General features: G+C 36.9%; 1 protein-coding gene across 9 annotated transcripts in view; it reads left to right on the plus strand.

Annotated features, from left to right (window-relative positions):
- Positions 1–12,187, plus strand: part of HMBOX1 (homeobox containing 1) — a 176,796-nt gene that overhangs the window by 77,280 nt on the left and 87,329 nt on the right. For all 9 annotated transcript variants that reach the window (XM_081236251.1, XM_081236250.1, XM_081236254.1 and 6 more), the window contains one exon: positions 6,894–6,973. In XM_081236251.1, the coding sequence (XP_081092377.1) occupies positions 6,951–6,973 (23 nt within the window). In that variant the 5' untranslated portion in view covers positions 6,894–6,950. The remainder of the gene's footprint in view (positions 1–6,893; positions 6,974–12,187) is intronic.

A 12,187-nucleotide genomic window follows, 5' to 3' on the forward strand; every position in this document is an offset into this window, starting at 1 on the left:
AGCAGTGATTTCCACCATTCTGTGTTCCATGTCACTTATCCGTTCTTCTGCCTCAGTTATTCTGCTATTGATTCCTTCTAGTGTAGTTTTCATTTCAGTTATTGTATTGTTCATCTCTGTTTGTGTGTTCTTTAATTCTTCTAGGTCTTTGTCGAACATTTCTTGCATCTTCTCGATCTTTGCCTCCATTCTTTTTCTGAGGTCCTGGATCATCTTCACTATCATTATTCTGAATTCTTTTTCTGGAAGGTTGCCTATCTCCACTTCATTTAGTTGTTTTTCTGGGGTTTTATCTTGTTCCTTCATCCGGTACATAGCCCTCTGCCTTTTCATCTTGTCTGTCTTACTGTGAATGTGGTTTTTGTTCCACAGGCTGCAGGATTGTAGTTCTTCTTGCTTCTGCTGTCTGCCCTCTGGTGGATGAGGCTATGTAAGAGGCTTGAGCAAGTTTCCTGATGGGAGGGACTGTTGGTGGGTAGATCTGGGTGTTGCTCTGGTGTGCAGAGCTCAGTAAAACTTTAATCTGCTTGACTGTTGATGGGTGGGGCTGGGTTCCCTCCCTGTTGGTTGTTTGGCCTGAGGCAACCCAACACTGGAGCCTACCTGGGCTCTTTGGTGGGGCTAATGACAGACTCTGGGAGGGCTCATGCCAAGGAGTACTTTCCAAAACTTCTGCTGTCAGTGTCCTTGTCCCCACTGTGAGCCACAGCCACCCCTCACCTCTGCAGGAGACCCTCCAACACTAACAGGTAGGTCTGGTTCAGCCTCCCCTGGGGTCACTGCTCCTTCCCCTGGGTCCCGATGCGCACACTACTTTGTGTGTGCCCTCCAAGAGTGGAGTCTCTGTTTTCCCCAGTCCTGTCCAAGTCCTGCAATCAAATACTGTAAGGTCGGTTCTTAACAAACTGCATCGCAAAACAGAGGAAAGCTTCAAGTGAGCTTTATTAGGGGGCGCTCCCGGGCGAGGTTCACTGGTCCGAGAGAAAGGGGCCAGAGAAGTCGCACCCGGGCAAGGGTTGGGCAAGATTTTATAGGGGAAGAAGGGAAAGGGGTGTGGTGAATCTGGGAGGGCGCAGGATATTCCTTATTTGGTGGTCTCTTCGGGTATCGTGGCAATATCTGGTGCCGGTTACATCAGTGTTGGGACCGCTAGTCCCGCCCCTCGAAAGGCGGGAAGGCTGGGCCGGGTGGAAGGTCCTCAGGTCAGTTCCTGGAACTGGGTGGTCCGGAAAGTCTCCAGGTCAGTTTCTGGAACTGGGTGGTCTGGAGAGTTTCGGTCTGATGCAACCTGTGAATCTGATTGCGTTCCCCTGCCTCGGGCCAGTTGGCCTTACAAATACCACTAGGCTTCAAAGTCTGGTTCTCTAGCAATTCCTCCTCCCGTTTCTGGACCCCCAGGTTGGGAAGCCTGACGTGGGGCTCAGAACCTTCACTCCTCCAGTTGGTGGACTTCTGTGGTATAAGTGTTCTCCAGTCTGTGAGTCACCCACCAGCAGTTATGGGATTTGATTTTACTGTGATTGCACCCTTCCTACCATCTCCTTGTGGCTTCTCCTTTGTCTTTGGTTGTGGTGTATCTTTTTTGGTGAGTTCCAGTGTCTTCCTGTCGATGATTGTTCAGGAGCTAGTTGTGATTCTGGTGTTCTCACAAGAGGGAGTGAGAGCAGGTCCTTCTACTCTGCCATCTTAGTTCCTCCTCCTCTAGTAGATTTTTAATTACCTTTAATTCATGCAATTTGGTTCTACTCAATTCATTTCTCGGGTCAATTTTGATATTTTCTGTCTTACTGGGAAAACACTTCTCTCTTTGGTTTTTAAATGAATTGCCAAGAAATTGCATTTGTATTTTCTTAGCTTTGTCTTATATTCTTAATTCTGTACTATACTTATGATTTCTCTTTTCATTTTGACTATCATGAGTTTTCACTCTTTTTTTTTTCACCCCCTTATTAGACTCTCTGAGTGATTCTTTAATCATGTTTCAGAGAGCTAGCTTTTGGACTTATTTATGCTTTCTATAACTTCTCTATATTAATGTCAAATAGTATTTCTTAGTTCCTTCTTCCTAGTTCATTTTGATACAGTTTGTATCTTTTCTAATTTCTTATTTACTGGGTGTCCCCCCCGCCCCTGCCTTTTAAAAATATTAAAAGCTATTAAGGCCATAAATTTACTTCTGAATACAAATTTTGCTAGATCACCTGGGTTTTTATTATGATTATTAAATCATAGCTATTTTTTGTTGTAGCTTACTATGTAGATCATTATTTCTCTTTTGATTTCTTCTTTGATCCAAAGATTATCTAGGTCATCTCATCATTTATAACAAAATATTTTTGGTACCTTTTCCTAAATTTTTTGTGTTACATATCTGTGAAATTAGTTTATTGTTAATATAATTTGTTTTTTGTGTTTTGCAACTATATTTGTGTCTTCTACAAGGTATACTGAAATAACTCAGTATATTTGTATCTTTTTTTTTTAATTTTTTAATTTTATTTTTTTATACAGCAGGTCCTTATTAGTCATGAATTTTATACACGTCAGTGAGTGTATTTGTATGTTTAAAAATAAAATTATTAAAGTTCTAATAAGTTTTGCTTTATTACCTGCTATGTTATTTGGTATATACAAGTTTATAACTCATATTGGTCATAAACTATATATTTTACAATTGTTTAATCTTTATCCTACTCGATACTTTATTTTAATATAAATTTATTTAATTAATTTATGTACTTGGCTGCGTTGGGTCCTCATTGCTGCGTGCGGGCTTTTTCTAGTTGCAGCAAGCAGGGGCTACTCTTTGTTTCGGTGTACAGGCTTCTCACTGCGGTGGCTTCTCTTGTTGTGGAGCACGGGCTCTAGGCGCGTGGGCTCAGTAGGTGTGGCTCACGGGCTCTAGAGCGCAGGCTTAGTAGTTGTCGCACACGGGCTTAGTTGCTCTGTGGCATATGGGATCTTCCCAGACCAGGGCTTGAACCTGTGTCCCCTGCATGGGCAGGTGGATTCCTACCCACTGCGCCACCAGGGAAGTCCCCACTCAGTACTTTTGACCTTAACATTATACCTCGACTGATACATGTTTCTCTGCAGTTACTTTAAAACAAAATACCATTTTCCCCAAAAAGATGCGCATCTTTCTCCCAGGTGTCTTCTTGACCGTGAAACGATGAGACCTTTCGAGTACTTTTATTTTCTGTTTTCCCCTCGTTCTCTTCTTTCAGATCTTGGGAGTCCTTTTACTTCTGCCTCCCTCCATCTCACCTGCCTGCGACTCTTTTACTTTGAATAGACAGTTTAGTACATCTTGAATAGATATCTATTAAAATTTCTTTGGGGATAAAGTCCTTTGTTTCAAGAGGACTTATTTATCATGTAAGTTATACATTCTTAGATATTCGATTATTATCTAAATGTTATTACATGGTATAACCTGAAAGATTCATTGCTCATATTACCCTTTCTCATCATCTTCCCTGTTACCATGTCTCTATTCTGGTTTATTTTTTCTTAGTTAGAACCCTTTCTCAATTATTTTTCTCAATTGGGGTAACTGAGAAAATAGACTCTCTCAATTCTTGCATATTTGCAGTTTTTTTCATATATCAGAGTGTAAGTTTTGTTGGTATAGAATTCTTTTCTCTCTGTCCCCTGTGAATGGGATTCAACTCTCTCTTTCTTTCTCTTTTTTTAAAGTATAACAGATTAGAAGTCCAATGAGGAGCTGATCTTTTATCTTTTATAACTTACTTGCTTTTTATAGCTGGGTGCTTAAGTATGATTCAGCATCCATGAACTTTTATCCCTGATACCTTTTAATGTACATTTTCTTTCATTATAATACTCTACTTTTTGCAGTAATAAAATATACATAATATAAAATTTACCATTTTAACCATTTTTAAGCATACAGTTCAGTGACATTAAGCACAATAAACATTGTTGTACAACCATCACTGTCATCCATCTCTAGAACTTCTTCATCTTCCCAAACTGAAACTTTGTACCATTAAACAATAACTCCCCCTTCCACAGCCCCATTCAAGCACCATTCTACTTTCTGTTTGAATCTGATGACTCTAAATACCTCTTAAAAGTGGAATTAGGGCTTCCCTGGTGGCGCAGTGGTTGAGAGTCCGCCTGCCGATGCAAGGGACACGGGTTCGTGCCCCAGTCCGGGAAGATCCCACATGCCGCGGAGCGGCTAGGCCTGTGAGCCATGCCTGCTGAGGCTGCACGTCTGGAGCCTGTGCTCCACAACGGGAGAGGCCACAACAGTGAGAGGCCCGCGTAACGCAAAAAAAAAAAAAAAAAAGTGGAATTACACAGTATGTGACCTTTTGTGACTGGCTTGTTTCACTTAGTGTAATGCCTTCAGGGTTCATCCATGTTACTATGTCAGAATTTCCTTCTTTTTTAAGGCTGAATAATATTCCCTTATATATTACGTATGTACCACATTTTGTTTAGCCACTCATCCATCGATGGACATTTGAGTTTGTTTCCACCTTTTGGCTTTTGTGAGTATGCTGCTATAAACTTGGCTATACACATATATTTTCGAGTCCCTGCTTTCACTTCTTCTGGGTATACACCCAGAAGTGGAATTGCAGGTCTTACGGTAATCTGTGTTTAATTTTTTTGAGGAACTGCCATACTATTGTATTTTCCATAGTGGCACCACCAGTTTACATTTTCATCGGCAGCACACAAAGCTTTTATTTTATCCACATCTGTGCCAATCCTTGTTATTTTCTGTTTTTTGATTATAGCCATTCTAATGGGTGTGATTTTAATATACATTTCTAATCTGTCAGTTTAAAAAAAATCTGTCTCCTATGCTAGGAGGGCTCTGTGACATTGAACCTGAGAGTAGAGAACTCATAGCACCTTGCTTGCTTGGTCTTCTGTTCTTAGAATATTTTATTTTTATAGAATATTTTGAGCCCATTTATATCTGAAATATAAATGATGTGAATTCAGTGATTTGCAGTTATACAGGTCTGTATCAGTGTCTTCATCTCAGTTTCCTCATCTGTGAAATGAGGGTCTTTGGTGATTTACTTCCTAGATTGTCTGATTCAGCTGTAGCATTATTTGCATACTTACAGAATAAAGGTCAGAATTACTGCAAGGCATTTACCAGCCCTCCATAGATTGCGGAAGTCCTCCCTTTCTACCTGTCTTCTCATACATACATGTTAAAGGCCAACAACACAGGTCTACTTATTCCCTAATCATCCTTCATAATCTCTTTTAATTGTTCCTTCTGCCTGATTCTTTCCTCCACTGATTCTAACCTCCCTTCACACTTTGGTTTGGTGGAAGTCTTACTCTAAACTTTAGATAACAGCTGAGATCTCACTTGAAGAAGTCTTCCCAGTTCTCTGTGACCTAAATTAATTTCTAAATTGTTATTCTCATAAACCTTAAATTTTTAGACTTATCACATTATGCCTTTTATTAGAAGGGTGTGTGTGTGTGTGTGATTTTTATTTGACCCTTCCCCATAGTTTAATAAGGTTCTACACTGCTGGAACCATATCTTACTCATAGTATGACCTTGTGCCTATGTCAGGGCAAGTAAGTACTTAGTATATTTTAACTGAATTTGAGCAAGAGTGGAAAAAATGTGTATTGACCAGTAATCAGTTTTGTGGCTTGGTGTTGCTATTTTGTCTAGGAAATGTAATCAACAATATTTTCAGTAGATTTTCATTGTATTTTATATCTACCTTTTAGGACCAGTGTTTCTTAAGTCAGCAATAAAATTAACTACAGCAGGAACTTCATTAAAGCTACAATTTAGGATATGAAATGTGAAAGGTTTCTAACTTTACCCTGTACATTTCACATATATCGTTAGTCACTGTTAGACACTTTGGTCTTGCTTTATATAATTCAGTGCTGAATGTGTATTTTAATGAGAGAGTTTTTGACATCAACATTTTTAACTTTCGTCTAATTTATAATATTAACTGTGAGTTCATGGAAATAGCTGCCTCTATAGATTATGGTTTGAGACTGCTAATAAGTTCAGTCAGTAATACATGATCTTTAGCTCCTAAACTGTGAATGGTAGATTTCACTTTTTGTTCAGATCTATGTCTGAATTGAAAGGGGTCACAGTGTCTGAATGCTGAATAAAGCAGTAGAATGCTAATCAGAAGATAGAAGTACTAGACTCACTCCATTATTAACTTACACTCTGTTCAGGAATCGACATGGGTATTGGTGTCTTTTTTAAACTGGTATTAATAGTCTCTGCTACTTGATAGTTTGTGAAGTGCTTCATCACCACCATTTAAAAAATGTTTTAAATTCTTGTAGCATTTTGAAGTAGTTATCTATTATCCCTGTTTTATAGATGCGGAAATTGAGACTTAGAGAAATTCAGTCACTGAAGATTTGGCTAGCAGTAAAATAAGTAATAGACTTGGAACTAGACCCCAGGATTTACCCCACAGTTAAGACTGTTAGCTGCACTCATGCTGTGGTGTGTTTTTTTGTTTATAGGATTCTACATAAATGCACTGATGTTATTATCAACAAGTTATCTTGAATGTCACTACAGTGTGTGTATATATATATATATATATATATTCCATTGCATGTATAAATCTGTTCCCCTCGGTGGTGTCTGGTAACAGATTAAACTTCAGGAGTATGATTTTCATTACTTCTTCCAAGTGAATGATTTTGAAAGCTATAAAAAGCATTTTTCTATTTTTAAAATTTTCCTTCAAACCAATGTTTCCTTTCAGAATTACAAAATAATTAAAAAAACATGATTATCTGATGCTAACTGTTAATCCTTAAGTATATAATTAAAATTTTTGTTCAATACTTGATTAAAAACTATTTCTGAATTTTCTGTCTTTATTCCACAGAATGATAAATAACGCTGATCATCTCTAGAAAAGATATTGATTCACCTCATGTAAAGTATGCTCAGTTCCTTTCCAGTGGTGTAAGTATCTAATTCTTCTCTTAACTTTCATCCTCTCAATTGTTTTAATAAAATTAAAAAATCATTATGATTATGATCAAAAAATGACAGCAGGCGTTTGTAGAGTTGAAAGAATTTTTTCATAGTTATGTGGTAAGGAATGAATTTTCAAATCTATCAACTTTCTCTTTTACCATTTCTGTTTCAAGTTTGAAGTCTAACATTAATTTTCAATTGAACATAAAATTACATATAATTTTAAACTGCTTAATAGCCTAGAAATTTGTGAAACAGATGGCTGGTATTAAATACCTTGTGACAAGCAGAATATTGGAAGAATGCTACCTTAATGCTGCCTTTTGTATGCAAACTACTAAGCACCTTAGCCATTTTCTTTACCTACTGGGGATAATAATGTAGTTAAGTCTATTAGCTAATGTAGCTGGTAGACTTTCTTTGGAGTCTGGCAAAAAATACAAGTTGGATGGTGGTATTATGTAGAGAGGTTTTTTTGTGCTAGGACATGAGCTGTAACCACTAGTTCATATTAAATAGGCCTCTGAATAAAAGTATTCTAGAGAAGACAAAGTATCTATTAGCTCATTAAATACATCTTTAGAGTCCAGTGCAGAGTGCCTTTAGCGTAAGCATTTTCTAAAATTTGGTTCAACCTGTATTTCAATTAAATTCCTTCTGTTTTGGTTGACAGTTCTATAATCCAGTAAGTAAACATTAAGATAGATTTTCCTTGTTATTTAGGTTTTTCATTAAACTTTTTTCTTCTCTCATTGGCTTTATCATATATCGAAAAGTCTCTGGAATAGGCCAGGTGGTGTGAACTGTAGCCTGAGTTGCTGCTAAGTAGCTGTGTCCTTGGGAAAGGGAAGGCACTGTGTTTGCTTTGGGCCTGAGTTTCCCTTTTTTAAAAAATACAATTTATTTGTTAATGGCTATATTCTATAGCCATTAGAATGTAAGCATCATGAGGCCAGGAATTTTTGCCTAATTTGTTCCCTGTTGCATCCTCTCTGCCTTGTACATGGTCTGACACATAGGGGTCACTCAGTAAACGTTAGTTGAATGATTTTTGTCTAAATAGTCTCCTGTTCTCTGATTGCACACCTAATTTATATCTCCCTCTATAAACTTGGATGTTTTTATCAACACTAGGATTTTATTTTCCCAAATGTGTATAAGGTGGCTGTAATTTAAAAATCTCAACCTTAATTAGTGATAATTTCAAAATAACTATTAAAGTGTGATTATAAATTGAATATAATCTTATTTTTCTCAAAATCTTTTTATTATGAAAAGAACATTTTTATACTATTACTTGTAGTCATAGTCTCTCTTCTCTGCGTTAGTCAGTTCTGCCACTGGTTTGAATTATAGAATCATTTTACCATACTGTGAAGCTCAATCCCCAGCAAATCTTCATTTCTTACTTATTCTCACTCTTGTCATTTTCTTACTTTAAAACTGCCTCTCCTTTGATGGTATTAATAATTGTGGGAGTAATGTGCCATAAATAGTAAGAATGGCCTTAGTACATCTTTAGTTGGTTAATATTATGACTGATGCAATAATGTGTTAAATCATCATGGAATAAATACCATGTATGACAAACAAAACTAATACATGACTAGGCCATATTTTGCCTAGTCATTCTAGATAAAAAGATAAAGACAGCAGTCAAGCTGAAGAAAATGCTGTGTTATCCAATAAGGTCTTATTATCTGTTGATGATTTACAGGTAAGGTAGTTGTTTCATTTTTGCACATATGATTTCCAGATTAATCATTTGTGAATGCTTTAACCTTCATGATTATAGGATTTAGTTTAAGAAAGTATGTTCTGGACCTCGGGCCTTATCCAAGAAGGGTTTACATATCCAAGTAGGGGTAAAATTTATTGTAAAATACGTTTACTATTATGGTCTAATAGTATGGTCTTTTAGAATGTCAGTTTATGAACTGAGGCATAATTCCTGAATTTAATTGTTCTTTTATGCTTCAGACATTGTCTGTGTTATTACAGTGTCAAAATTCTTCTCACATCATTTTCAATTATTGTTGGCCTGAGTCTGCATTCAGATTAGTAATTTGAAGTGAAAGATGTTCCTTATCCTGTGAACAGTTCTTCTGCTACATAGGAAAATTAATTCAGTTCTTACATGTTATCTTTTTCTGTTATAAAAGAATTGCCGATATCATGGACTTAGATGACCTTTGTAGGTCATTTTTGCCATAATTTCATGATTATGTGCTTAAACTAGGTGAATTATAAGAAATAAAATTCGAAAATGACAGAAAGTGTACCTTTGTTTATGTTAATACCACTGGAATATTGTTCTCAATATCCAAGAAAGCTTCTAATCTTGGCATTTTCTCAGTAAAATATTGTACCTTCAGTGTCATATGCATGATTAGATCCTGCTCATTTTGCCACTATCATTCTGCTCTATAGGAGTCATACATTTTATTCTAGCAATTGTAGATCTTTTTACTTTAGGTATATCTTTGTATTAGGGACCTCTCCTGGTGCAAGGCACAGACATCTAATTTAAACAAGGTGAAGCATAAAGGGAAGTTTATGCTCTTACATCACAATATAGCAAGAAGAGCAGGGGTGGACTTCCGTGGTGGTCCAGTGGTTAAGACTCTGCGCTTCCACTGCAGGGGGCACACAGGTTCAATCCCTGGTGGGGAAGAAGAGCAGGGATGAGGTAGGGGCTTAGGAATGACTAGAACAAGGGATATGAACACTGTAGAACTTTCCCCTTTGCTCTGCATTTCTTAGTATGCCTGCTTTATTTTCCTGCAAACTAGCTTCTTCTGCATGGTGAGGAATATACCAGACTAACATCTTCCCACAGCTGAGCACAGTTACAGTGACTGTCCATCTTCCTTCTACTCTAACCTGAATATTTTGAGGAGAACAAGGCTTGGTTTCCTTGTGTGCCCACCCTGTTGGCCAGAAGGTAGTGTATTTTGAGTGACATCCCCAAGAACATATGATTGGAAACAATGAGGCATTCTGTGCAGACAAAATAATAGGTGCCTTCTGTTATCTCCTTTTATGACTTTGGATTAAAAGTGTTTCCCATAGTCAAGGAATCTGAAATAACATAATATTACATTGCTTCAGATACTGGAATCTTTAGTTCTGGTAGTTCTAATAAAAGCTTTAGGATGGATACTTTTCAGTTAACAGGTTAAATTCTTGTAATTTATTTTAGTTTTATGCTAATATATACAGAGTGCTGTTCCATACAGAGAGACGTTTGAAGAATTATATACAGAATACTATCTGCTCTGATATAAATGGGATAGGAAAATATCATAATTGATTTTTTTTGTCTGTATAATAAAACGGTCCTTGAAATCTCGTATCTAAACAAGGTCAGTTTATGACGAATTTTGTAAGTATGAAGACTTTCAAAGCATGAAGTTAGCAATGGACAACTCCATTTTCAAGAGAAAAGAATAATGTACAGAAACCTGAATTTACCAAATCAGTAAGTTAAGAGGTAAATTATTTGGATTACTAAAGGGATTAGGCAGCTACTTAAAAAAAGAACTTCCTAGGATTAAGAATTAATGTGTTACTAAGCACTTGATAGAAAGGACCAAGGGCCAAGGGTTAAGATAGAAACTAAAGTGTCAGGTGTCTCTTATAAGCCATTAGGAAAATGTTTACACACCTTTTTCAACAAATTTTGAATGTAATATACCTACTGAAAAATGTACAAATCAGTAGTGTACAACTTGGTGAATGTTCACAGCTAATGTACCTATGTAATGTAACTAGCATAGAACAGAACATTACCAACATTGCATTGCATTTTAATAATAGAACATTTGTGTTAACAAGCAAGGTATACTATTCTTCTGACATCAGTCAGGAGAAAAAGTAAATGAGTTACTCTGGTTGAAAGTTTTTTTTTTCTCCCTCTCTCTCTCCCAACTAGCTGATGGTATGTTATGGGGGGTGTGGGGGAGGGGGTGGTATATGAAGCTAACAAGAAAATTAGCAGAGTACAGTTGTAATTGCCAAAGATTTAGAATAGCTAATAATTGGCAACCATCCAGGTGTCCAAAATAGAATGGCTAAGCAAAACTGTGGTATATTCCTACAATGAAGTACTATTCAGTAATAAAAAGGAACAAACTGCTGATACATACAACATCGTAGATGAATCTCAAAAACTTTATACTGAAAGAAGCCTTACACAAAAGAGTACATAGAAGTTCCATTTAGATGAGGTTCTGGATCAGACAAAAGTAGTCTGTCGTGGGAAAAAAATCTGAGCAGTGATTGCCTCTGAGGGAAGAGGACAGGGACTGACCAGGAAGGGGCATGAGGGAACTTCCTGGGGTGATGGTAATACTCTGTAACTTCATAGGGATTTGAATTTCACAGGTGGCTGTACTTCTCAGAACTCATAGATGGTAAATATAAGATTTGCATATTTTATTTTATCTAAATTTTACTTCAAGAGAAAAAAATACCTGAACAAATACGGAGCTCTAATTAATGATATACATGTGGAAGTATTTAGGGGGAACTGTACAGATGTCTGTAACTGATTTTGAAATGCATCAAAAGATGAGATGAATAGAGGGATGGATGCATAAGGAATGGATGGATATGTAGTAAAGCAAGTAAAATGTTAATGGTAAAATCTAGGTGGTTAGTGTATGGGCATTCACTGTAAATTTATTTCAACTTTTCTCTGTGTTTAAAAGTTTACATTATAAAACCTTGAAGGAAAAAACTAGGCAATCAGGAAAGAATGTAATAATCATGAAAACAGGACTTTTATGATGAATAGCTTGTCACAAATGAATATTGGAAGAGGGCAAAAGAAAATGTTTATAGGTATAAGGCAGATACTGTGGCCCATGGGCACAGATGATGTGCAGCATATTATTTTAGGTCCACAAAATGTTTGTTTTTATTTTTAATGAGCCTGTCTCTAAAACTAGAACCGTTTCACATAAAAATTATAGATTTCTGCCTGCTTATTTTAATTTTATATATTTATTTAAAATTTTTATTTATTTATTTATTTTTGGCTGCATTGGGCTCTCTCTAGTTGCTGCCAGGGGGGCTACTCTTTGTTGTGGTGCACGGGCTCTAGACACGCGGGCTTCAGTAACTGTGGCATGTGGGCTCTACAGCGCAGGCTCAGTAGTTGTGGCACACGGGCTCATTTGCTCCGCGGCATGTGGG

The sequence above is a fragment of the Mesoplodon bidens genome (genome assembly GCF_964165515.1).
Source record: "Mesoplodon bidens genome assembly, chromosome: 6".
NCBI lineage: Eukaryota > Metazoa > Chordata > Mammalia > Artiodactyla > Ziphiidae > Mesoplodon > Mesoplodon bidens.